Source organism: Pseudorca crassidens, chromosome 20 (genome assembly GCF_039906515.1).
Source record: "Pseudorca crassidens isolate mPseCra1 chromosome 20, mPseCra1.hap1, whole genome shotgun sequence".
In the NCBI taxonomy this organism is placed as follows: Eukaryota; Metazoa; Chordata; class Mammalia; order Artiodactyla; family Delphinidae; genus Pseudorca; species Pseudorca crassidens.
In genome coordinates this window covers 2,943,189-2,971,145 of record NC_090315.1, presented here as the reverse complement: position 1 = coordinate 2,971,145, position 27,957 = coordinate 2,943,189, and the positions used below count along the sequence as shown (strand labels likewise).

At 41.1% G+C, this 27,957-nt stretch overlaps 1 protein-coding gene and 1 long non-coding RNA gene across 7 annotated transcripts in view; one reads left to right on the top strand and one right to left on the bottom strand.

Moving 5' to 3' along the window:
* The first annotated feature begins 788 nt into the window (after positions 1–788).
* Positions 789–27,764, top strand: ZNF134 (zinc finger protein 134). Of its 6 annotated transcripts, none has more exons than XM_067720627.1 (5): positions 789–2,277; positions 7,821–7,854; positions 8,957–9,074; positions 16,179–16,296; positions 16,778–20,835. In XM_067720627.1, exon 1 carries the CDS (start codon positions 789–791, stop codon positions 1,926–1,928), a length of 1,140 nt encoding a protein of 379 aa, XP_067576728.1. In that variant the 3' UTR covers positions 1,929–2,277; positions 7,821–7,854; positions 8,957–9,074; positions 16,179–16,296; positions 16,778–20,835. The 6 variants fall into 6 exon arrangements, with proteins under 6 accessions (XP_067576728.1, XP_067576730.1, XP_067576729.1 ...); XM_067720629.1 differs by having other exon boundaries at positions 7,821–8,833; positions 16,842–20,835; XM_067720628.1 differs by having other exon boundaries at positions 7,821–8,833; positions 16,815–20,835.
* The window catches only part of LOC137215389 (uncharacterized), a 44,867-nt gene continuing 18,607 nt past the window's right edge, over positions 1,698–27,957 (bottom strand). The window contains exons 2-3 of the long non-coding RNA XR_010939282.1: positions 11,798–12,017; positions 1,698–3,189 (exon numbers count right to left, since the gene is read on the bottom strand). This is a non-coding gene — a long non-coding RNA (uncharacterized lncRNA). The remainder of the gene's footprint in view (positions 3,190–11,797; positions 12,018–27,957) is intronic.

Sequence of the window (27,957 nt, the reverse complement as noted above, 5' to 3'; positions counted from 1 at the left end):
AAAAGAGACATGGACAGGCCCTGGTGAGTGGGAGCCTGGGCAGGATATAACTTCAAGGATGGATGCAAATAGCACCAGAAACCTGTCCTATGCCCACTGCTCTTTGGTGCCCAGGCTATAGGCCATACCTTATTTCTCTTTTCCTCCCAATTCTGGACTCTTTACATACTTTTCACTTCTATTCTGATCTGTGACCCAGGGCTGCCCACCCCACTCATCAGTGCTCTCTACTGCTCCCTCTGTGGTGCTCTCGTCTGTTGGACAGTGTTAATGTGTCATGAAACATAAGCATGTACTTAAATAGTTTTTGAATACCAGTTACTCATTTTAAATCACATTTTCTGGGCCTGGACATAACATTTCTGGATAGTACTCACCTGTCACCAATAGTCAGTCAAGGCCCTTCTAAAAGTCATTTGCAAGGTGTGAGTTGGAGATCTTGCCTGCCTCTTCTCTCTCAGCTACACCCCATCCTGTGTCTGGTGTAAGACCTTCCCCATTCTGTGACCCACAGAGTCCAGTACTGCACAGCAGCTCTTTCTTTAACCTAATCCCAAAGCTGTTGTCCTGCCACCAACCCTGTGGACTCAATCCTGGGTATGCTAGATGCTAGATACACATTTGTGATGGGATTACCCACTCCCACTGAAGACAGCATGCTGTTCAGCAGCATTTTTCTGCTTTCAGGTTGTTGGCATGGAGTGGAGAATGAAGAGGAACCTTCTGAGCAGAGTGTTTCTGTAGCAGTGTCACACGTTCATACTTTCAAGGCAGATTCATCGACCCAGATGGCTCACCCCTGTGACTTATGTGGCCGAATCTTGAAAGATATTTTGCACCTGGATGAACACCAAGAAACACACCATGGACTGAAACCTTACACATGTGGGGCATGTGGGAGACAATTCTGGTTCAGTGTAAACTTTGACCAGCACCAGAAGCTGTACAATGTAGAGAAACTCTTAAGAGGAGACAAAGGCAAGACCTCATTTGTGAAGAACTGTAGGGCCTGTGAAGAACCTCACCTGTCAGAGAAGCCCTTTGCATGTGAGGAGGAGCAGAAGAACTTCCAGACCAGTTTGGGCAGTCACCAGCAAAAGGCCACCCACAGTAAGAGGAAAACAAGGAGCACTGAGAGTGGGGAGGCCTATCATATTAGACAAATGCATTACAAGTGCAGTGAATGTGGGAAAGCTTTCAGTCGCAAAGATACACTTGTCCAGCACCAGAGAATCCATACTGGAGAAAAGCCTTATGAGTGCAATGAATGTGGGAAAGCGTTCAGCCGCAAAGCCACACTTGTCCAGCACCAGAGAATCCACACAGGAGAAAGGCCTTATGAGTGCAGTGAATGTGGAAAAGCCTTTAGCCGCAAGGACAACCTTACTCAGCACAAAAGAATTCACACTGGAGAAATGCCTTATAAGTGTGGCGAATGTGGCAAATACTTCAGCCATCACTCCAACCTAATTGTACACCAGAGAGTTCACAATGGAGCAAGGCCTTATAAGTGCCACGATTGTGGGAAAGTCTTCAGACACAAATCCACACTTGTTCAGCATGAGAGTATCCACACTGGAGAAAATCCTTATGTTTGCAGTGAATGTGGGAAATCCTTTGGCCACAAATATACCCTTATTAAACACCAGAGAATTCATACTGAGGCAAGGCCTTTTGAGTGCACTGAATGTGGGAAATTCTTTAGTCGAAGCTCTGACTTTATTGCACACCAGAGAGTTCACACAGGTGAAAGGCCTTTTGTGTGCAGCAAATGTGGGAAAGATTTCATCAGAACCTCCCACCTTGTTCGGCACCAAAAAGTTCACACTGGAGAAAGGCCATATGAATGCAATGAATGTGGGAAATCGTATAGCTTAAGCTCCCATCTCATTAGGCACCAGAAAGTTCACACTGCCGGAAGGCTGTAGGAGTGCTTCCAACACAACAGAACTCATGGCGAGGAGCTCTGTGTCTGCCTTTAGAGAGGGAGACATCAATCATGTGTCAAACCACATATATCTGGACATTAATACTGTGGTGTATTTTATGAATGCCAGGTGCAGGGGAAGCTTTCAGAAGCTATGTTGCACTTTCAGACCTGCTCAGGTTCCTTGCCAAATTTGTTAGTGCCTGTGGCTGAAACCATCTCAACTCAACCAGCTTACCCTAATATTTTTAGGGGAGGCAGAACTTCATGCTCTCTTCAATCCCTGGAGGAAATTATAAGAAATCTGAATTAAATGGTGGTCCTCATTTGTTTCCCTCTGACCGGAAAAGGTATGGACATGATCCACCTTTAGCCAAGATGATCTAAGCTGTGCTCTGGTAGCAGAAAAGGTTTACTTTATTCATGGACATTGTTGGTCTCATGTGATACTTGTGATGAATTTTTCCAACCTCCAAGTCACCCAGGCTGGATAACTACTTGACTCATGTTGCGCTGGTTTGTGTGGTAATAAATACCTTATTATTTAAGCCACCTTTAATCTCTGAGGTTCTTTTTAGTGTCTGGAGTGGTTTAGAAACCGTTAGACTCTGCCAAACTGAAGAGGTAAACTGTTTGTGGTGGGCTCCCTACTGTGTGCCTCAAATAGAACAGGTTGACAGAGAACAGTTCTCAGTCCAATCTTGGTGTTAATTTCCATTGCTGACAAAAGCTTGGGTGAGAATTCAGGGCTTTGTGGGCCTGATTTTGTCTAGATTTCAGTTATTCGAGGGTCCAGACATCACCTTGAGAAGGGTGGTATTGTTAACAACCTACAACATGTTTGGGAGCAGCATGGCTTCAGTGTCTTGTTTTCACCATATATGCCACATTCCCTGGCACTGTTGAGGGGCAGCTGTTCCTTAGGACCTGCCAAGTGCCATATGCCCTGAATCTGGTACAGGAGTCAATGGCTGTAAGACTTACTGTGTCCAGGAAGGAAACAAAATCGATGCAGAAACACTGGGTGTGAATAATTGAGATTGGAGAGACTGCTGCAAACGAGAATGGGTGTGTCCATGCTAAAAACACATCCATAAACATTCAAGTCACTATTGCTGGATGAGATCATGTATGGAGATTGTCATGCTCTCTGGGGCTGTCTCATTCTTATGACCAGGGTCAGTGGCAGAGCAAAGAATGTAGTTTTCCTCAATTTCTGTGCCTCCTTGGGCTCTTCAGCTGATGCTGCATGGGCAGGAACCCTGGGAATGAGAATAGAACTGTAGTCAACATGCAGTATACTGCACACACTGTACAGTTTGGTAAGCCTTAATATATGTATACACATTTGAAATCGTCTAGTCATGATATTGGATATATCCATCACCCTTTCTCAGTGCCTTTCCTAATACTTTACCTACCACCCCTAAGCAACAATTGATTGACTTTCAGTATAGATAAATTTGCCTTTTCTAGAATTTTAAGCGGAACCTTAAAAGTTTACTTCTGTCTGCTGTCTTGCAACATGATTATTTTGAGAATCATCTATAGCTCATTCTCTTTATTGCTGAGTAATGTTCTATATGGATATACCACACCATATCAATATATCTTAAATGATATTTGGAGTCCCCCCCCCACAGATTCTAAATATAAAAATAAAGCTGCTGCAAATATTCATGTGCAAGTCTTTTTATGGACATTTAGCTGAGGACATTTCTAAAAAGTGTTGAAAGTTGTGGCCTCATTTCTTCTTACTGATTATAGTAAAATGTGATAGGGAAAAGTAAATATAGGGAAGACGTGAAAAACAGAAAAGACCCAAGACTTGATGATTTGGGAAATTCTCAGCAAATTTTTTTTTAAGACCTTTTTTTTTTTTTAAATTTATTTTTGGCTGCCTTGGGTCTTCATTGCTGCATGCGGGCTTTCTCTAGTTCAAGTGAGTGGGGGGCTACTCTTCATTGCAGTGTGCAGTCTTCTTACTGCGATGGCTTCTCTTGTTGTGGAGCATGGGCTCTAGGTGCGTGGGCTTCAGTATTTGTGGCACGTGGTCTCAAGTTGTGGCTCATGTGCTCTAAGCCCATGTGCCACAACTACTGAGCCTGAGCTCTAGAGCCTGCAAGCCACAACTGCTGAGTCCAGGTGCCACAACTACTGAAGCCTGTGCACTTAGAGCCTGTGCTCCACAAGAGAATCCAGGACAATGAGAAGCCCACACACTGCAATGAAGAGTAGACCCCACTCACTCCAACTAGAGAAAGCCCATGCACAGCAACGAAGACCCAATGCAGCCATCCATAGATAGATAAACAAATAAATAAATAAACCGTGCCCTTTGATTTAAAAAAAAATAAAAAATTTAAAAACCAAAGTAGGCAAAAGGAAAGAAAGGATAAAGAGCAGAAATTAATAAAATAGGAAACAGAAAAATCAGCGAACTCCAAAACTGTCCTTCAGATCAAGAGAATTGATAGATCTCTAGGTAGATTGATCAGAAAAAAAAAATTACCAATACGAAGAATGAAAGGTGGGATGGCACTAAAGACATTAAAAGGATTATATGTGATATTTATTTATTTTGTTGCACCAGGTCTTAGTTGTGGCAGGCAGGCTCCTTAGTTGCAGCATGCAGACTCTTAGTTGTGACATACATGTGGGATCTAGTTCCCTGACCAGGGATCAAACCCAGGCCCCCTACCTTGGGGGCATGGAGTCTTAACCACTGTGCCACCAGGGAAGTCCCTATATGTGATATTTTAAACAATTTCCAACAACTCTACAAAAACCAGAAATTGAGAAAAAAATTTCTTGAAATACTCCAACTACTCAGGTTCACTGAAGAAGAAATGAGTAATCTGAAATGCCCTCTATTATAGATATTGAATTGGTAGTTTAAAAATTTCCTACTATGATTTCATGCCAAGATGACTAATGACTTCTTCTAGACATTTAAGAAAGAAATAATTCCAATTCCACTCAAATTATTATTTTTTTTCAGATGGAAGTCTTCTCAGCTAGTTTTGTGAGATTATCTTTAACTTCATACCAAAATCAGGCAGTACTGTTAACAGCAAACTGCAGACCAACACCCACATGTACATAGATGAAAAACATCCTTAACAAAATATTAGGAAATTCAAAACCCTGTCATAATTTGAGATAGAAATGATCATCTTTCAGGTGATTAAAGATGCAATTTACTGTGAAAACATGGTAATACAATACCTGCATGTACCAAAACAGCTTCACGTGGGAAAAGCACAAGGGATAGAACTTCCTGGAGAAAATGACCAATCTGGATCTGACCCTGTGCTTGATCAGATCTCCTTTGATTTGAACCACTGATGCTCTGTTTTTTTCTTTTACAAACTGCATTGTAAATACTGTCTTTTCTATAAACAATAGTCTGCCTACTCCTTGGCCAAATATGCTCCTTGCTTCTTTCATGTCTCTTACTTTTGTGTGACAGTTTTTCAAGAGACTTTTCTGTACTCCCTGTTTTCCTATCCTGAACTCTTATTTCATTTCTGTGGGATCTCACCCTGTCTTATGACTGATATACCATCTAACAGTTCTCAAATGGATGTATTCAGCCAAGTTACTTCTCCCAAATTTCAGATTTGTACCTAACTCCTACTGGACATTATCCTTAGATGTCTGGCAGGTACCTGAGACTGAATAGGTTCATAACCAAGCTCCTTCTTTTATTTTTCCAAATCTTGACTTTATTTATTTATTTATTTATTTTGCGGTACGTGGGTGTCTTACTCTTGTGGCCTCTCCCATTGCAGAGCACAGGCTCTGGACGTGCAGGCTCAGCGGCGATGGCTCACGGGCCTAGCCGCTCCGCGGCATGAGGGATCGTCTCATACCAGGGCACAAACCCATGTCCCCTGCATCGGTAGGTGGACTCTCAACCACTGCGCCACCAGGGAAGCCCTTGACTTTATTTTTTAATATAGAAAATGCACTTTGGGAAGCCAACACTAATTTTCCCCCTAACATAATTCTTTACCTGTTAAACAAAATAAAGTACTGGGACTTCCCTGCCAGTCCAGTGGTTAATACTTGGCCTTCCAATGCAGGGGGTGCAAGTTCAATCCCTGGTTGGGGAGTTAAGATCCCACATGCCTCGGGGCCAAAAAACCAAAACATAAAACAGAATCATATTGTAACAAATTCAATAGACTTAAAGTACTAATTCTATATACATCACATGTACCATACAAAAATGTATCCAAAGTTTCTATTTCCCTAAAAACCTACTCCAGGGGCTTCGCTGGCAGTCCAGTGGTTAAGACTGCACTTCCACTGCCGAGGGCAGCGGTTTGATCCCTGGTCAGGGAACTATGATCCTGCAAGCCACATGGTGTGGGCAAAAAGAAATAATAATAAAAAATTTAAAAAGTAATAAAAACCTACTCCAACTTCAACCTCCCCTATTTCTCTCAAGAGCACCTCATATTCCAGTTGTCCAGGAAAAAATTCTCAGACTCATCCTCGAAGCCTCTGTTTCTCTCCTCACGTCTATCACATAGGAGTCCCATTGCCTTCACCTTCCAAAGCTACCAGGGTTTGACTACTTTTCATCATCCACCCTGCTCCCTCCGAGTCACAACCACCATCATCTCACACTCAGAATCTTCTACATGGTTTCTGTGCTTCCACCTAGCCCCTTCCACAGCATTTTAAAAAATTTATTGGGGCTTCCCTGGTGGCGCAGTGGTTGAGAGTCCACCTACCGATGCAGGGGACATGGGTTCGTGCCCCAGTCCAGGAAGATCCCACATGCCGCGGAGCAGCTGGGCCTGTGAGCCACGGCCGCTGAGCCTGCGCGTCCAGAGCCTGTGCTCCGCAACGGGAGAGGCCACAGCAGTGAGAGGCTCACGTACCACAAATAAATAAATAAATAAAATATTAATTTATTATTTAATTTTTGGCTGCGTTGGGTCTTCGTTGTGCATGGGCTTTCTCTAGTTGCATGGAGCAGCGGCTACTCTTCGTTGCGGTGCATGGGCTTCTCATTGCGGTGGCTTCTCGTTGCAGAGCACGGGCTCTAGGCACACGGGCTTCAGTAGTTGTGGCACGTGGGCTCAGGAGTTGTGGCTCATGGGCTCTAGAGCACAGGCTCAGTAGTTGTGGTACATGGGATTAGCTGCTCCACAGCATGTGGGATCTTCCCGGACCAGGGATCGAACCTGTGTCCCCTGCATTGGCAGGCGGATTTTTGACCACTGCGCAACCAGGGAAGTTCCCTGCACCCTGATTTTTATTGCAATTAAAATACATTTTGATGATAACTCCATAGTAGTGTAGATAATTTCCAGATTAATTTGTTACAGCTGCAAAGTTTTACAGTCTGTGTATATGGCAGAGTATGTCTGCTGGTACCCTACTTTTACATTGTTTTCAGAACTGTGCTTTTACATAAAGTACTTCAATAATAATTTAAAAAACCTTTGCTTTCATAAAGACATTCTCAGGTTTTTTTGTTTTAAATTTTATTTATTGGTGGCACCAGGTCTTCATTGCTGTGCACAGGCTTTCTTTCTAGTTGCAGTGAGCAGGGGCTACTCTTCATTGTCATACGTGGGCTTCTCACTGTGATGGCTTCTCTTGTGTGGAGCACAGGCTCTAAGTGCGTGGGCTTCAGTAGTTGTGGCTTGCAGGCTCTAGAGCGCAGGCTTAGTAGTTGTGGTGCACGGGCTTAGTTGCTCCACGTCATGAAGGATCTTCCCGGACCAGTGATCGAACCCGTGTCCCCTGCATTGGCAGGTGGATTCTTAATCACTGAGCCACCAGGGAAGCCCTCAGTTTGCTTTTAATGTCAGATTAAACATTGAACACTTTTGGGAATAAGATTTAATATAGTCTTTCTTTTCTTTTTCAGATTCTTCTGACTACAATTAAACATTATCCCTCAGGTACTGATGTGATGGTTTCTACTAACCTAGACTGGGTGATTATCTTCCTCACTCAGATGAAAGTTGGGATCCTGGGTAACTCCTCACTTCTTTGCTTTTATACTTTCACTTTGATCACTGGATGAAGTCTCAGACCCACAGAACAAATCCTCAACTAACTTGTCCTAGCCAACTGCTTAGTTCTTTTCTCCAAAGGGATCCCTCATGAAATGACAGTGTTTGGACTGAAATATTTCCTGGTTGTTGCTGGATATAAACTTGTGTTCTATTTTCACAGAGTAGCCAGAGGGGTTTCCCTCAGCACTACCTGCCTCCTTGGTGGCTTCCTGAGGGGAGGGGGAAGCTGGGGTGAAGTGAGAGTAGCATCGACATATATACACTACCAAACGTAAAACAGATAGCTAGTGGGAAGCAGCAGCATAGCATAGGGAGATCAGTTCGGTGCTTTGCGATGACCGAGAGGGGTGGGATAGGGAGGATGGGAGGGAGGCTCAAGAGGGAGGGGATATGGGGGTATATGTATACATATGGCTGATTCACTTTGTTGTACAACAGAAACTAACACAGTATTGTGAAGCAAATATACTCCAATAAAGATATATTAAAAAAAAACAGGGCTTCCCTGGTGGCGCAGTGGTTGAGAGTCCGCCAGCAGATGCAGGGGACACGGGTTCGTGCCCCGGTCCAGGAAGATCCCACATGCCGTGGAGCGGCTAGGCCTGTGAGCCATGGCCGCTGATCCTGTGCGTCAAGAGCCTGTGCTCCACAACGGAAGAGGCCACAACAGTGAGAGGCCCGAGTACCGCAAAAACAAAACAAACAAAAAAAAACAACTTTGTCCCAGTAGCTCTAAGTGGATGGAGGTGAAAATTAGAATCCCAAAGTACACTGGCTTCTGCTGTTCCTCTTGCTGGATCCTGAATCTCCTAGTAAATATGATGTTGCTATAAAGGTGCATGGCCTAAGCAACACCAAAAATGTAAGTTTGGGAAAAGTATATGAATACTGTTCTGAGCCTACTCCAGACAAACTTACAAGCTCACTTCTGGCAAGGATAATATTTTTCATTGACTGTGTTTTTGTGTCTCATGGTCTGGGCTAGTGGCTCCACGATCCTTGTCCTGCACAGACACAAGCAGCAAGTCTAACACATTCACAGCAACAGCCTCTCCCTGAGACCATCCCACAAGGCCAGAGCCACAGGCACCATCCCGATCTTGGTGAGCTTCTTTGTTTTACTTTATTCTCTTTCTTCCATTTTGACTTTCTGTGTAGTCTTAAGTGTGAATCCAGCCCAATGGCTGGTGAACACATGTGTGTTCGTGGCTTTATGTTTCCCGACTCTCAGCCCCTTCGTGCTCATCACCCATGACACGCGTGTCTCTAAGTTACGCTTTGCGAAGATCGCTTTTTTCTTCATGGGGTGTAATATGTCCTCTACAGGGCACTAAATTACCCTTTTCCTTCTTTATTCACATGCAAATGTCTACCAAGTGCCAGTTCTCTGAGGTAGCACTGCTCAGTTTGTGGGATCTTAGTTCCCCAACCAGGGATCGAACCCATGCCCCCAGAATGGAAGCACAGTCCTAATCACTGGACTGGCAGGGAAGTCCCATCTCCAAGGCAGTTTTTTTTTTGTTGTTTTTCTTTTTAATTAATTAATTTTTGGCTGTGTTGGGTCTTCGTTTCTATGCCAGGGATTTCTCTAGTTGCAGCAAGCGGGGGCCACTCTTCATCACCGTGCATGGGCCTCTCACTATCGCGGAGCACAGGCTCCAGACGCACAGGCTCAGTAGTTGTGGCTCATGGGCCTAGTTGCTCTGCAGCATGTGGGATCTTCCCAGACCAGGGCTCGAACCCATGTCCCCTGCATTGGCAGGCAGATTCTCAACCACTGCTCCACTAGGGAAGCCCCTGAGGCAGTTTTGATTAAGGTAATGTATTAAAAATGGAATTATAAAAAAACAACAACAAAAAACAGAAACTGCCCTATTAGATTTAGCCAAATCGGGACCTATAGGTAAATAGTTATACAAAGACCGTGAACGTAGTTTTACCACGTCCTTCAGAAATGGCTGAGGATATTTAGAAATAGTATAAAACTTCCCTGGTGGCACAGTGGATAAGAATCTGCCTGCCATTGCAGGGGACACAGGTTTGAGCCCTGGTCTGGGAAGATCCCACATGCCACGGAACAACTAAGCCTGCCAGCCACAACTACTGAAGCCCATGTGCCTAGGGCCCATGCTCCGCAAAAAGAGAAGCCACTGTAATGAGAAGTCCGCGCACCGCAACAAAGAATAGCACGCCCCCCTGCCCCACCGCACCTAGAGAAAGCCTGCACGCAGCAACGAAGACCCAACGCAGCCTAAATAAATAAAAACAGAGATAGTATCCCTTGTCAGGGAACTAAGATCCCACATGCCCATGCAGTGTGGGCCTCCCCCACCAAAAAATTTTTTAAAAAAGTATTTCAATTTAAGATTTTATTTTACGTAAGATACTCAGGGATTTTATGGCACTATTTTTTTTTTTTTTTGGCTTTTCTATATTACCACTGGAATTACATTTCATTTTTCTTTTTAAGTTTCTTTACTCAGTTTTATTCTCCTGTGGATATATAGGGGAGTCTTCCAAAGACTTCATGGGATATTCACAATTAACTGTGTGAGGCTGGAATTCCTCTTTGTATTTCAAACAAAACATCCTATTGTATCAGATTGAATGCAGAGGCAATATATTTCATTTCTTGAGAATGTATATACACACACATGTATATACAATTGTGCACCAAATTTTTCCACTATAAAGCTTGCTCACACTATTTTGGGTTTACCTTTTCCATTTTTTTAATAGAAATTCATATATTCCCTAATATTCTTTTTTTAAAAATTGAAGAATAGTTGATTTACAGTGTTGTGTTAGTTTCAGGTGTGTAGCAAAGTGATTCAGTTACACATACATGTTAATATGTATCTTTTTTTTAAATTCCTTTTTCTTATAGGTTATTACAAAATATTGAGTATATAGTTTCCTGTGCTATACAGTAGGTCCTGGTTGTTTATCTCTAATATTCTTTTTGCCTGTGAATACACAGTAGACAAAGAAGAATCCTTAATTCTCCCATTACTTCAAATCTCACAGGACTTAGGTTTGGGAGAGGGGTGAGTACTTTTCATGTCAAACCAATCCAAATGCTTTCCAGTTCGTAAACCAAGGTTGCCAGATGACATTTGCTGACTGCAAACATTGGGTCATTTTCTACTCCAATTCATAACTATAAAGTGAAAATTGTGGTCTAGGGCTTGATCCCGCTCTGATTAATCTCAGTTTACATGGGAACATGACGCACCCCTAGAGGAAACGATTCCTACCCTACCTTGATGGGATCCCCTCCCAGGCGAAACCACCTCAAAGTAACAGTAAATACTGACTTTGCTCAGACCCCCTTCTTACTCAGTCCTTGCTACTCCTTACTTCTATATCCTTTCCTTGTTCATTTTATATTTTCTAGCAGCAACAAGATCTGCTCAAAAGAGATCTTAAAAACTCTCAGATGGGGACATCCTGAGTGGTCTGTGGGTTAGATTCCTGGTCAGGGAGCTAGGATCCCACATGCCTCGGGGCCAAAAAACCAAAACAGAAGCAATATTGTAACAAATTCAGTAACGACTTTAAAAATGGTCCACATTAAAAAAAAAAGGGACTTCCCTGGTGGCACAGTGGGTACGACTCCACACTCCCAATGCAGGGGGCCCAGTTTCAATCCCTGGTCAGGGATCTAGATCCCCCATGCATGCCACAACTATAAGTGCACATGCCACAACTAAGGAGCCCACCTGCCACAACTAAGACCCAATGCAACCAAATAAATAAATATATTTTTTAAAAAAACCCTCTCAGATGTAGTTCCTGTCAATTTGGAAAATCACACAAAACTTACCTGGTATTTGGAGATTAGTGAGGTGCCCTATAGTTTGCTCTTTTTTATCCTGTTAGATTCCAAGACACAGTACCAGGTTTTCAGGGTGTAATCAAAGCTCTTCCTCATGGTATAGGGGTCACAACTCTCAGAATCACTTTTTTGAGAATCCTCAGTAAGGTATGGCACTGTAGGAGATGCTGCTGTTACACATGCTGCGATGACCCTGGGAGTTTATAGACTGTGAAGCAAAACGGAAATTCGATTAAGCCTGACAAATAATATTTAAAACTAATGAACTTAAATTTATGTTTAGTTACGTATGGAATGGACAACAGTAAAATGCATGAACTCTTTCTCCCCTGCATTAAAGAGAGATTCAGATTTGCACAATTGTCCATAATATACAACATGATTTTCACTGGGCACAAAGGTAGACCAACAAACTTGATTCTTCATCAAGTTGCTTCAGCCAGACTTTTAGTTATTTTCTCAGAAAGGATCCCTCACACAATGGCAGCTTTTGGATTGAAATACTTCCAGTAAACTCTTCTATTTTCTCAGAGTGGCGGGAGGGGATGTCCCTCAACCCTATCTGCCTCTTAAGTGGCTTCCAGAGACACAAGAGAGGCCCCAATCATCTATTTTTTAGGACATCATTTAATGGTTTTTCCTGATAGTGTTCCCTGTAGTGTATAGTTCTTCGACATATAGTCGAAAATTTCCTGTATTATACCTTTGTATAAATGCAATCATATCTTATGGAATCTGTTTGGTCTAACTTCTTTCACACAATAAATCTCTGTAAGACTCATCCACGTCACTGCATGTTCTCTGTCTTACTCATTTTCACTGCTGTTAAGAATTCTATTGTCATAAATTATCTAGCCATTCTCCCGCTGCTGAGCCTTTGGGTTGCTTCCAGTTTGGGACAGGTACAACAATGATACTATACATGTTTTTGTCTACGTATTATAATGCATATAAACAAATATTTTTCTAGGCTAGAAGTTCTCAAAACTTTTGATCTCAGAACACTTTTTAAACCCTTAAATGTAATTGAGAAATTCAAAGAGGTTTTGTTCATATGAATTATATCCATTGAGTGTTTTTTCCATTTAAAGATAAATCCCTCTGTAATCTATATGCAATCCATCTGCAATTGATTTTTTCCCTTATTTTATTGTGAAGGTTTCAAATAAACAGCAAAATAGAATAAATTTCATAAGGGACAGCTAACTGTAAACTTAGCACCTGGCTCTATCCACCCATAAATCCATCTTATTTTTTTATACATTCAAAGTAAATTACGCACATCTGTACACTTCCCTTAAATAATTCAGCATGCTAATCACGGAGTTCAATATTTGTTTAGTTTATTTATTTATTTATTTTGGCTTTGCTGTGCGGCTTGCAGGATCTTAGTTCCCCAACCAGGGATCGAACCCAGGCCCCCAGTAGCGGAAGCCCAGACTCTTAACCACTGGACTGCCAGGGAATTCCTAACAGTCCATCCTTTTGATATAAAATATAGATACAGTGAAATCCTCTAATTGTAAATGGATATTTACCGAGTTATATAGAACATTACCATCACCTAGGGAGTCCTCTCATGCTCCTTCCCAGTCAGCCCTCACCCCCAGTCCTAAAGAAAACAATGGTTTGAATTTATTTTTCCACCAAATATTAGGTTACTTATTACAGAACTCTATATAAATGGAATTATTTTGTATGTACTCTTGTTGGTAAGGCTCCTTTCTCTCAGCAGTTTTGAAATCCATCCATATCAATGTAAATCATGGGTCCATCTCTCTCTCTCTCTTTTTTTAAACATTTTATTTATTTATTTGACCGCACCATGCCACTTGCGGGATCTTAGTTCCCCAACCAGGGACTGAACCTGGGCCCTCGGCAGGGAAAGTGTGGAGTCCTAACAACTGGACCACCAGGGAACTCCTGAGTTCATCTCTTTTCATTGCCAAGTGACAATATGTTATTTGGATACATCACATTTGCTTCTCCATCATCCTGTATGTGTATGTGTGTATATCCACATATATGTACATATACACACACACATATGATTTTTATTTTTAAATTTTAAATAATTGTAGGTTCATATGAAATTGCAAAAAAAAAAAAAATGTACAGGGATGTCCCATGTACTTTTGTGCTGTTTTCTGCAATGGTAACAGTTTACAAAGATGTACTAAAATATCAAGGATGGGGCTTCCCTGGTGGCGCAGTGGTTGAGAGTCCGCCTGTCAATGCAGGGGACACGGGTTTGTGCCCTGGTCCGGGAAGATCCCACATGTCGCGGAGCGGCTGGGCCTGTGAACCTTGGCCGCTGAGCCTGCGCGTCTGGATCCTGTGCTCCGCAACGGGAGAGACCACAACAGTGAGAGGCCCGTACCGCAAAAAAAAAAAAAACAAAAAAACAAAAACAAAAACAAAATATCAAGGATGTTGCAAAAAACCTGCAAAATAACCAGGTTTTTTTCAGATTACACCAGTTTTATACGTACTTGTGTGTATGTGTACCTGTGTATAGTTCTATGCAATACCACCAAATTCAAGATGCAGAACTTTCCTGTCACCACAAGTTTCCTTTGTGCTACAATTATAGCCTCACCTTACCTATTCCCCCCGCTGCCACCCCCACATTCCCAGTCCCAGGCCACCACAAATCTGTTTTCCACCTCTATAATTTGGTTGTGTTATACATGTTATACAAATGGAATTTTATAGTTTGTGACCTTTTAAGCTTGGTTTTTTAAATTCAGTGTAATGGACTTATGATCTGTGCCAAGTCATTGCATGTATCAACAGTCATCCCATGTTACTGCTGTGTAGTATTCCATGCTATGGCTATATCATTATTCATTTAACTATTCTCTTGGTGAAGGATAACTGAGTTATTGCCAGTTTGGGACTATCACAAATAAAGCTGCCATTTGTACAGTGTGCAGATTTTGTATTATTATGTTTTCACTTCTCTGGGACAAATACTTAGGAATGCAATTGCTGCGTCATAGGGGCAGTGCATTTTTACTATTGTAAAAAACTTCCAAACTATTTCCACAGTGGCTGCATCATTTTATATTCTCACAAGAAAGGTATAAAACTTTCACTTTCTCATGTTCACCAGCATTTAGCGTCATCACTATTTTTTCTCATTTTAGCCATTCTGATATATGTATCTGATTCTGGTTTTAATTTGCATTCCCTAATGCCTATAATATTGAATATCATTTTATGTGCTTATTTGTCATCTGTTACTCTTCTTCAGGTTCTGTCTTTTGTTTATTTTCCTGTTGGACTGCTGTTGAATTTTAAGAGCTCTTTATATATTCTAAGAACAAGGCTCTTGCTGAGTATTCTGTTTGCAAATATTTTCTCCTACTCTGTAGCTTGCCTTTTCACCCTCTTCACAGTTCTTCAATAGAGAAAAAGTTTTTAAATTTGAGGAAGTTTAACTTTTTTTTTCCCATAGATTTTACTTCAGTTGCCATGTCTAAGATCTCTGCTTAGTCGTAGGTGAGAAAGATTTTTTTATGTTTTCTTTAAAAAAATTTTTTTAATTACTTTATTATTATTTTATTTTTAGGAATTTAAATGTTTTCTTTTAAATTTCTTTAAATTGTTTTACAATTTAGATTTAAACCTGTGATTTATTTTGAGTTAATTTTTGTATATTGTTTGAGGCTTAGGTTGAGGTCGGTTGTTTTTTTTTTTCCTATGAATGTCCAATTGCCCCAGCTACATGTGAATTGTTGTGTAGGATATCATTCCTCCATTTAATTGATAATGCAACTGTAAAAAATCAGTTGGGGGCTTCCCTGGTGGCACAGTGGTTGAGAATCCGCCTGCCAAAGCAGGGGACACAGGTTTGAGCCCTGGTCCAGGAAGATCCCTCATGCCATGGAGCAACTAAACCCATGCACCACAACTACTGAGCCTGTGCCCTAGAGCCTGTGAGCCACAACTACTGAGCCCGTGTGCCACAACTACTGAAGCCCACATGCCTAGAGCCTGTGCTCTGCAACAAGAGAAGCCACCACAAAGAGAAGCCCATGCACCACAATGAAGAGGAGCCCCCGCTCAACACAACTAGAGAAAACCCACATGCAACAACGAAGACTCAATGCAGCCAAAAATAAAATTAATTAATTTTAAAAAATCAGTTGGAATCTATATGAAAAATCAACTGGAATCCTTATGAAATTCATCTAAATTGATTTTTTTTTACATAAAGGCTGTTGTTTGAATAAATCATGCACCATTCACATACTATCTTTCTCTACAGGCATAATTTGAATGAAGGTCCTCCTTACCATGCCCATGCGTGATGTTACCTTCAGGAAATATCTTTTGTTTTCTTTTTTTTTTTTTGGCCACGCAGCATGCAGGATCTTAGTTCCCTGACTAGAGATTAAACCTGTGACCCCTGCAGTGGAGGCGCAGAGTCACTGGACCGCCAGAGAAATCCCCAGGATATATTCTTAAGGGAAAAAATGGAGGTGAGTTATATCCAAAAAATTCAATTAACTATCAAGTTAAAAAGAAAAAAAGAGAATTTTATTCAAGCCAAACTGAAGATTATAAGCTGGAAAGCAGATTCTCAGAAAGGTCTGAGAACTGCTCTGCCTGTTAGAAGTTGAAGGCACAGTCATATACATTTTTGAGAGAAAGGATTGTACATCAAAATGACATATATTTTACATAAAGTCCACCAAGGATACAAAGTCCAGGTAAGCACATACAAAGCAAACAGCAAGTCACCATGACCCCCTAGAGAGCTGGGAATGAACACCATTTTAAGAAGTAACACTGCAGAAGAAAGGAAAAAATTGATCATTACGATTGAGCAGGCACTTCCACCTTGAGGAGCTCTGGTTAATGTGTAATGCAGATGCACACTGCACATTAGGGAGGGACGGAGGAGGCTCAAAAAAACACAAAGAGAATTTTATGTGTAATTTTTCTTGTCCTGTCTTAAAGTATAAATTTTACTTCTGGGACTTCCCTGGTGGCGCAGTGGTAAAGAATCTTCCTGCCAATGCAGGGGAGACGGGTTCAAGCCCTGGTCCAGGAAGATCCCACATGCCGCAGAGCAACTAAGCCCGTGTGCCACAGCTACTGAGCCTGCGCTCTAGAGCCCTTGAGTCACAACTACTGAGCCCGTGTGCCACAACTACTGAAGCCCGTGTGCTTAGAGCCCATGCTCTGCAACAAGAGAAGCCACTGCAGTGAGAAGCCCGCACACTGCAACAAAGAGCAGCCCTGCTCACCGCAACTAGAGAAAGCCTGCGCAAAGCAACGAAGACTCAACACAGCCAAAAATAAATAAATAAAATAAATAAATTTATTAAAAAAAAATTTACTTCCTCAGGTAGAGTGTACAGTATTCTACAATTATTCTTATGATTATGAAGGAATAAGAATATAAATGTAAATAAACACACATGCACATATATACGACTGCATTTTAAATACATATTTTAATATTTTAAAATATTTAAGAATTAACTAGAATCTTAAAAGAGTGATGGGGCAGAGACAAAACAGTATGGAGGAACAGGAATAGAATCTAGACATATGCAAATTTACCTAAGTTATAGTTTTGAATTTTGGACAAAAATATTTTATATATAATTATCAAAAAATATACCAAAATGAAATTAAAACAATCAAATTCAATGACAAAATTATGACAAAACATATAAAATTGACCATATAATAAATCTGTAGTTTATCCATACAAAATTGTAATATTTCAAGTATATTTTAAAATATAAATTTTGATTGTATATTTCTACTGAAATACATGCATTGAAAATACCTATAAAGATCTTAACATTTTATGTGTAATTTTATTTTACATAAAATATTGATATTAATATTTTGGTATTAATAAGTAAGTACAGTACACAGTGGAAACTGGGGCTTTGATCAAAAGGGGAAAAAAGAAATTGAAAAGAATTAAAGTAAACACTGTATAACTTTAAATTTGCTTAGAAGAATAAATATTAACTTGATCTGTATTTGATTTAAGCCATGTATATTTATTTTACCTCTTTCCATTAAACACATCTACATATGATGGTCCTCTCTGGAGTAATTACCATCCCAATTACTCAGGTGTGTTATTCAAATGCAATTTCTCACTCAAAGAATATAGTGTATTTTTAAAAATTGCCAATTCCAGATCTGAAGCAGGAAATGTTCAAGATAGAACATCTAGGGCTTCCCTTGTAGTGCAGTGGTTGAGAGTCCGCCTGCGGATACAGGAGACACGTATTCGTGCCCCGGTCCTGGAGGATCCCACATGCCGCGGAGCGGCTGAGCCCGTGAGCCATGGCCGCTGAGCCTGCGCGTCCGGAACCTGTGCTCCGCAACGGGAGAGGCCACAACAGTGAGAGGCCCGCGTACCGCAAAAAAAAAAAAGAACATCTATTCAAACCAGGACACAAGGAAACTATCAGAGAACTGGGGTCACTTTAGGATGAGGATGCCCCAAGATTCAACTTGAATAGAATCCCATTCTCCAATAAACATCAAAGAAAAGCACCTGAACAAGATTTAAACACAGCAAGTATTTTAATATCCACATTCTCCTAATTGATAGAAAGCTACATTGTTTAAGGAATTGACTAGTTATTCTGGAATCTGAAAAATAAAGGGAAAATAAGAATCATTTCTCCTGCTTTTCCAGTACAGACTACTTTAGGGTAACCAAATAGAGAATAGGGAAAAGGTCTTCTTTACAGAATTCTAAGTGAAAATTCACAACTAGAAATAAGATATCAACATTTTGCTTCCTCTAATAATAGACCTACAGAATGATCATCAGTAACAACTGAAACCAGCAAACAGGTTGGTGGGAAACTGGTATTGGGGAAGCACATGGACTGATCAATCGTCACATCACAGAAAGAGCTATGTACATGTCATAATGGCACCCAGTTGTAGGCAATGAAAAAGACACTGCACTACCTCTGAAGTATCAATTGACAAAAAGCTGAACCTGATTTAGATTATCCTCTAGAGTTAATTCTGCATTTGTTGGCAATTTGAGAGAATGCGTTAGGCAACATCAAAAAGCAGTAGTTACGGAATTCCCTCGTGGTCCAATGGTTAAGACTTGGGCTTTCACTGCCATGGACTCGGGTTGATCCCTGGTTGGGAAATTAAGATCCCACAAACCGGGCTGTGTGGCCCCCCCCCACAAAAAAAGTTGCAATTAGCTAATATACTGGTGGAAATGATCCTAAACAAATGATCCATTTTCTTCTTCAAAAAAGAAAACAAAAAAAAAAGTAAGAAAGAGAGAGAAAAATTAAAAGAGGCCTAAAAGACAAAATAGGTAAATGCAATGTAGGTAACAATGCTGAGATCCTGATTCAAATGATCTAAACCTTTAAAACATTTTTCTTTTGATAAATTTGGGGAAGTGTGAACCCTGACTGTGCAATTTGAAATTGCAGTCTGAAATGCAAGAAACTGAAATCTGTTCCTGTGGGCTCTATACTTGTCAGCCCTGCAGAGGAAAGAGCAGGGAGTGACGGAGGTGAGATCCCTGTCTTCAAAAGTTCACATCCAGTAAATAATGTGAGACATTCCTCTGCTCTGTCCATGCAGAGGTGATCATAGTTAATTTCATTTCAAACACAGAACAACACTACCGCGTGAAGACATTTAAATACAAGTGAATAGTGTAACTGGCACTCTCCTTGCCCCACCAGACACAACTAACCCCCGTTAAAATGTTCATGTTTACATCCTGTCTTTCACATAATGTGCTTTTACTATGGCAAATCAGCAAATTGTAGGAGCACCTACATAAAAATTTTATGTATGTTCAGCAGCAGCTCTCAAATCTTCATATTGTCTCTGTCCTCCCATTGAGAATTCCAAGGAGGCAATTTTAAGCCTTAAGGCTCATTTCATTTCCATACATAATGTAATCTTACAAGGGAAGGTGGGAATGTAGTTAATATGGGCAGACATAAGCCCATAAAGCAGGGGCGAATATATTCAAGCGGAAAACTTGTAGTTTCCAGGCAACCGCACATCCGGGTTCCGGTATCCACAGGCTCCACCCAACTCCATCTTTTAAAAAAATATCTGTTTATTTTTATTTTTGGCTGCATTGGGTCTTAGTTGTTGCCTGCGGGCTTTCTCTAGTTGCGGCGAGTGGGGTCTACTCTTCATTGCGGTGTACGGGCTTCTCATTCTGGTGGCTTCTCTTGTTCCTGAGCATGGGCTGTAGGCACATGAGCTTTAGTAGTTGCAGCATGTGGGCTCAGTAGTTGTGGCTGGCGGGCTCTAGAGTGCAGCCTCAGTAGTTGTGGAGCACAGGCTTAGTTGCTCCCTGGCACGTGAGAACTTCCCGGACCAGGGCTCGAACCTGTGTCCCCTGCATTGACAGGTGGATTCTTAACCACTGAACCACCAGGGAAGTCCCCCACCTTCTCATTTTAAATGGGCATTAATATGTGTTTATGGATTCAAAGCCTAGTAATTAGAATCCCATGTTGGAAACAAACATACAACTAAAAGAAGATGTTTAAATAAATAATGCACCATTCACACAACAGAATATCAACATTTGTAAAACTGAATGAAGAACCTCTCTAGACATGTGTATGACGTTATCTCCGGAGGAGAAGAGGAGATGGGAAAGAGAATGCATAGTATGCTACAATTTTCTTAGGATTCTGAATGAATATGAATACACACATGTATATGTATTAACTTGCTTTAAAAATCCGTATTAGAATGAACCCCAAACCCATATAAGATGAGTGATATAGAGATGCATAAACAATACAAGCTTGGAGGTTCAGAGATGAAAACTTGTTGTATATGGGTTGATCATGTGTTATAGTTTTTACTTTTAATAAGAACTGAAAGCTCACTTCACTTAAAATGTAATTTAAAAAGTCCTAAAATTCAAAGGCATATTTATGATAAAACATATAAGGCTCATTATGTAATATGTATGTGGCCTATCCATAGAACATAGTAAGACTTTAAGTAACTTAAAAAAAATGTTTTGGGGGAACTTACTTGGTGGCGCAGTGGTTAAGAATCCTCCTGCCAATGCAGGGGACACGGGTTTGAGCCCTGGTCCGGGAAGATGCCACATACCTAGAGCAACTAAGCCCGTGCACCACAACTACTGAGCCTGCACTCTAGAGCCCGCGAGTCACAATTACTGAGTCTGCATGCTACAACTACTGAAGCCCGGGCGCCTAGAGCCTGTGCTCCGCAACAAGAGAAGCCCCCGCTCAACGCAACTAGAGAAAGCCCATGTGTAGCAATGAAGACCCAACTTAGCCATACAGACATCCATAGATAAATTAAAATAAAATAAAATAAAAACTAAAATGTATATACCAAGCTAAAACAGGCCCTGCTGCATGAGGCACTCAAAGAGGAAGTAGCAACATACCCTCCACCAGACAGTAACTTGCCAAAACCTCCAGTAATGACTCTACCTCTTTTTCAGTGGGGACCAGAGGATGAACATTAGTGCTCTCAAAATAAGAAAGGCAATGGTCTTCCTTTATCAATGGAGCAAGCACAGGGTGTAAGGAATTCATACAATGCAGTCTATTCCCACTATTCACTCACTCCGATTTCCACGTGGGGAATAGACCACAGTGTCGAATAAGCAGAGTGCATGTAATTCTCCTACTGGTACCACATGCTCTGGATAAAATTTCCCTAACATTCATATTTTTACTGACTCCTAGTCAGTGGATAGTGGACTATTTGTTTGAGACTTTGGCAAAATTAGGGCAGGAAAATACAAGGCGAAATGGGGTGGGAGAAATCACCACAGTGGCTCCCCCTCTGCTAATCCTGGTGCAACACATGTCAGCTCACACAGACCAAGACATGCAGGAGGCACAATACAAGGCTAAAGCTGGCAAACTAAATAAACCACCAAAGCAGGTAAGCCTTTTGGTAGAGGAGAGCCACAGAATTTCAGGACAAACCACCATGTTTCTTCTATCTATGAGCACATGCGAGATCAGAGCAATGGGGCATTATAGGGATTATGGAAATAGACTGTTAATACAGGAATTGATCCACAGAGTATGATTTACATAAAGCCATTAGAGACTGTAACATACCAGAAAACTAGACACTAGGCCCACTATATGGGAGGATAAATTCACAGAGTGGACAGGACACCAAACGCTGCAAAAAGACTTCATGGGTACTCTTCCTACAGCACAAGTAGCCATTGAACATGCCTTAACAATTGGAGATTCCTATTTTGGTCTCCTCCTGGCCTACCCATGCAAGGTACTAACCTCTGATAATATTACTGAGGAGATAACAAAACAGCTTTTATACCCTTTGAGAACTTCCACGAGTTATACAGTTAGATATAGGCTACCGCGTCACCACAAGGAAAACACAACACTGGTTATTAAAAAAGCATTGCTGAAAGCTTTTCCTCCAAGAGCAGGAACAAGACAAGAATGCCTACTCTCACAACTTTTATTCAACATAGTACTGAGAGTCCCAGCCAGTACAGGTAGGCAAGACAAAGAAATAAAGGCATCAAAATGGTAAAGGAAGAAGTAAAACTGTCACTATTTGCAGACGACATATTATATACATAGAAAACCCTAAAGACTAAACACCAAAAAGCCTGTTGGAACTAATAAACAAGTTCAGTAAACTTGCAGTATACAAAATCAATATGCAAAAAACAGTTGCATTTCTATACACTATCAGAAAGAGAAAATTTAATCTAACAATCCCATTTACAATTGCATAAAAAAGAATAAAATATATAAAGAACTCATATAACAACTATTTGTAAAAAAGTCAAACAATCCAATTAAAAAATGGACAGAGGATCTGAATAGACATTTTTACAAAGAAGACATAAAAATGGCCAAGAGGAACATGAAAAGATACTCGACACAACTAATCATCAGGAAAATGCAAATAAAAGCCACAATGATTTATCACCTAACACCTCTTAGAATGCCCATTATCAATAAAACAAATAAGCGTTGGTGAGAATGTGGATAAAGGGAACACTTGTGCACTGTTGGTGGGAATGTAAATTGGAAAACAATATGGAGTTCCGCCTAAAAATTAATAGAACTACCATACGATCTAGCAATTCCATTTCTGGGTATTTATTTGGGGAAAAAAATGAAAAAAGATATATGAACCTCCATGTTCAGTGCAGCATTACTTACAGTAGCCAAGACATGGAAAAAGCCTAAGTGTCCACTGGTGGATGAATGGATAAAGAAAATGTGATACATGGGACTTACCTGTGGTCCAGTGGTTAAGACTCCATGCTTCCAATGCAGGGATGCAGGTGCAATACCTGGTCAGGGAAGTAAGATCCCACATGCCGTGGGGCAATAAAGCCCGTGCACGGCAAAGCCCGAGCACTCTAGATCCCCTGTACCAAAACTAGAGAGAAGCCCGTGGGCCGCAACGAAGATCCCGCGTGCCGCAACTAAGACCCAATGCAGCCAAATAAACAACTAAGTAAATAAATGTTTTTTTTTAATGTGATACATACACAAACACAGAGACACATACACAACAGAATATTATTCAGCCATCAAAAAAGAAGGAAATCTTGCCATTTCGGGCAACACAAATGGACCTTGAGAGTATTATGATAAGTGAAATAAGTCAGATAGAGAAAGAAAAATATCATATAATCTCACTTATATGCAGAATCTAAAGAAACAAAAACATCAAAAATAAGAACCAAACTCAGAGATACAGAGAATAGATCGGTGATTGCCACTGGCAGGAGGTGGAGGGTGGGTAAAACGGATCAAAATGCACAAATTTCCACTTATAAATAAGTCACGGGGATATAACGTACAGCATGGTTACTGTAGTTAATACTGTATTGAATATTTGAAAGTTTCTAAGAGAATTTTGAAAAGTTATCACAGAAAAAGAATTTTGTAACTATGTATGGTGACAGATATTAACTAGACTTAGTGTGGTGATCATTTTGAAATAAACATATACAAATATCAAATCATTATGTTACACCTGAAACTAATACACTTCTATATGTCTATTACACCTGAATAAAAAAATACTCCTGTGTTCTTCAGTTACCCTATCATTGTACAGTAGCTGGTATCACAGAATGATATAATGGGCATTTAAAACAGGGCTGCTGAGAGAACTTGGAAGACAATCCCCCAGTTGGTCAAGAATACTGTCCATAATTGTCACTACATTAAATCCAGACACCTATCACATAATTATACTATATTTAAATGCATGGGAAATGAGGAGACCACCAATTGAGCCATGGGGACCTTTGCTGATACACACACCCATGCCATAAAATGCAGTTTCCAGTTTCCCCGGACACGAGAGCCCTGATATTGCTACCCCCAGCAAGGGAACATCCACCTCGTACTTTCACGTTTCCCTCATAGAGAATCCAGAGCCCAGTCGCTTCTCCCTGGATCCCAGTGTGGACCTTAAGTGCAACACTAGCTCTGGGACCATCCTCATCCTGTGTTCACTTATCATCCAGTGCAAGCCAAAAAACCCCACCACTACTCTCTGAAGAGGCAACCTAATCTGCCAACCATGTACTTTGCTCCACTAAAGGCATTGTGGAACAACCCGGACCTGACTTCAACATCAAGAAGTGGAACTAGGGCTTCCCTGGTGGCGCAGTGGTTGAGAGTCCGTCTGCCGATGCAGGGGACACGGGTTCGTGCCCCGGTCCAGGAAGATGCCACATGCCGCGGAGCGGCTGGGCCCGTGAGCCATGGCCACTGAGCCTGCGCGTCCGGAGCCTGTGCTCCGCAGCAAGATAGGCCGTGACAGTGAGAAGCCCGCGTACCGCGATGAAGAGTGGCCCCTGCTTGCCACAGCTAGAGAAATCCCTCGCACAGAAACGACGACCCAACACAGCCAAAAATAAATAAATAAATAAATAAATTTATATATAAAAAAAAGTGGAACTAATCTCCCCCAGAACAAGTGACACAATTTGGGTGATACTCAAGGGACAAACAAATGCCCTACTACTGGTCTCCGGATGACCCCCTACTTTAATCCTTACTCTGTTGCTGTACCCCTTCCTTATTCGAGAAATTCCAACCCTGTGTGGACTACACATCCATTGGTGGACTAACAAATCCATGGTAAGCTACACTCTCTTCATGCACACCACAGGGAACCACACAAGCGTCAGATTAGGATCAATGGGAACCATGTTGTTGGCTATTTGGCTTGATCACTCCCACCAACCACAATGATAGATATCAACACTGAGACCAGTACACTTCCTATCTCTATTGCCACTAATAACTCCTCTTCCACCAAAGTCAGCCTCCATGATACTGCCTATAGGCCACACGTCTCCATACTACCATGGGTGAAATCTTGTTTCAAATGAGATTAAACAAAATATTACCAACCAATGCCATCAAACAAGTAAAGATTCAGTACCTATGGAATCTCATGTAAAGACTGCCCATGCAGGGACTTCCCTGGCAGTCTGGTGGTTGGGACTCCATGCTTTCACTGCCATGGCCTGGGTTTGATCCCTTGTCAGGGAACTAGGATCTGCAAGCTGCATAGTGCAACCAAAAGAAAAAAGTCCATATAGCAACATGGATGGACCTAGAGATTATCATATATATTTTTAATGTGGACCATTTCTAAAGTCTTTTTTAACTTTCTTACAGTATTCTTTCTGTTTTATGTTTTGGTTTTTTGGCCGTGAGGCATGTGGATCTTAGGTCCCCAGCCAGGGATCAAACCTGCACACTCTGCATTGGAAGGTGAAGTCTTAACCACCAGAAAAACAATGATCACATCATATCACGTATATGTGGAATCTAAAAAAAAAAAAAAACTTACTGTACAGTACAGGAACTATATTTAATACCTTGTAAAAGCCTATAATGTAAAAGAATCTGAAAAAGAATACACACAACACACACATACACATATATAACTGAATCACTTTGCTGTATACCAGAACCTAACATAACATTGTAAATTAACTACACTTCAATTTTTTTTAATGGTTAAAAAAGTATTTTTAAATAAAGAATGCCCAGACATAATGTGCATCCAATATCATAATCAAGATGCCCATGTCTGTGCAAGCAAATCAAGACTAAATTCACACCGAACCAGTACCAGAAAACACTTTGGGATTATGACATAAAATAACATCTCTTGCTTATCAATGAAATGATAATAAATGTCAAATACTGAGAAGAATGTACACCTTTAAAAATATTGGCATCCTTCCCTATCAATTATAACAATCTACTATCACTTCTGGTAAACCTCAATGAAGGTAAAATCCCGATCAAATGGTCAGTGCATATTGCTATAGCTTTCATCTTTAACCACTAAACAAAATTTACAGGAAATAGGATATATGCAAAATATCACCTGGGGGGTTGTATTTGAAAATATTTTTAATTTTCTGTGGATGTTATTGAAGTTATGAAAGATGCCTTACATTTTAGAAATGCACTATGAAGAGGTAATCACATGATGTCTAGGATTAAAAATAAGGGACTTCCCTGGTAGTCCAGTGATTAAGACTCTGCGCTTCCACTGCAGGGGGCAGGGGTTCAATCCCTGGGCAGGGAACTAAGATCCCAAATGCCCCTTGGTGAGGCCAAAACAAAAACAAAAAACCAACAACAAAAAATAAAATAATCACTCTGCATGGAGACAAATGAAAAATGAACTAATGAAATAACGAAATAATCATTAGTAAAAAATAAAGATGCTTCCCCGGTGGTGCAGTGGTTAAGAATCCGCCTGCCGGGCTTCCCTGGTGGCGCAGTGGTTGGGAGTCCGCCTGCCGATGCAGGGGACACGGGTTCACGCCCCGGTCTGGGAAGATCCCACATGCCGCGGAGCGGCTGGGCCCGTGAGCCATGGCCGCTGAGCCTGCGCGTCCGGAGCCTGTGCTCCACAACGGGAGAGGCCACAACAGTGAGAGCCTCGCGTACCGCAAAAAAAAAAAAAAAAAAAGAATCCGCCTGCCAATGCAGGGGACACGGATTCGAGCCCTGGTCCGGGAAGATCCCACATGCTGCAGAGCAACTAAGCCTGTGTGCCACAACTATTGAGCCTGAGCTCTAGAGCCTGTGAGCCACAATTACTGAGCCCACACACCACAACTACTGAAGCCCGTGCACCTAGAGCTCATGCTCCACAACAAGAGAAGCCAACGCAATGAGAAGCCCACGCACCATAATGAAGAGTAACCCCCGCTCACTGCAACTAGAGAAAGCCCGTGGGCAGCAACGAAGATCCAACACAGCCAAAAATAAAATAAATAAATAAAGTTTAAAAACCAGAGATAAAGATATAATAAATAAAGATGGAGTATTGGGGGAAGGATTAACAAGGCTTCATAGTTTTTTTTCCATTTTTTGTATTTATTTGAAAATAGTCATTAAAAATGGTAGAATGTCCTTTTATTATCATTTTATGTTAATAAAGATGAATTTTTAAAGGCAGGAGGAAATTTTTGGTTTCAGAGTGTAAGTATGTATCAAATATCAAATGTACACTTTAAATATGTGCAGTTTATATGTTGTCAATTACACTTCCACTAAATTGTTTTAAAATCAAATATTCAAGGGACTTCCCTGGTGGTGCAGTGGTTAAGAATCCGCCTGCCAATGTATGGGATACGGGTTCGAGCTCTGGTCCAGGAAGATCCCACATACCACGGAGCAACTAAGCCTGCGGGCCACAACTACTAAGCCTGCGCTCTAGAGCCCACGAGCCACAACTACTGAAGCCCGTGTGCCTAGAGCCCGTACTCTGCAACAAGAGAAGCCACCACAATGAGAAGCCTGTGCACGGCAACAAAGAGTAACCCCTGCTCTCCGCAACTACAGAAAACCCATGCGCAGCAACGAAGACGCAACACAGCGAAAAATTAAATAAATAAAGTTTAAAAATAGTATAATGGTGGGCTACTGGCAACTTTATCCAACTCCATGTTCAGTGATGCCACACTGACACTTTGAAATTGGTCATGGTGTGAGAATGAAAAATTTTTTTCATGAAAAAATGCTCAACATCATGAATCCTTAAGGAAATGAAATTAAAACTATTGCACAGTTATTAAAAGGGTAATTTCAAAAGACTGACCATAATAA

What these genes read in the sequence shown, in the direction of transcription:
- ZNF134 (XM_067720631.1), top strand. Translation starts at nt 789, where the DNA reads ATGGCTCACCCCTGTGACTTATGTGGCCGAATCTTGAAAGATATTTTG.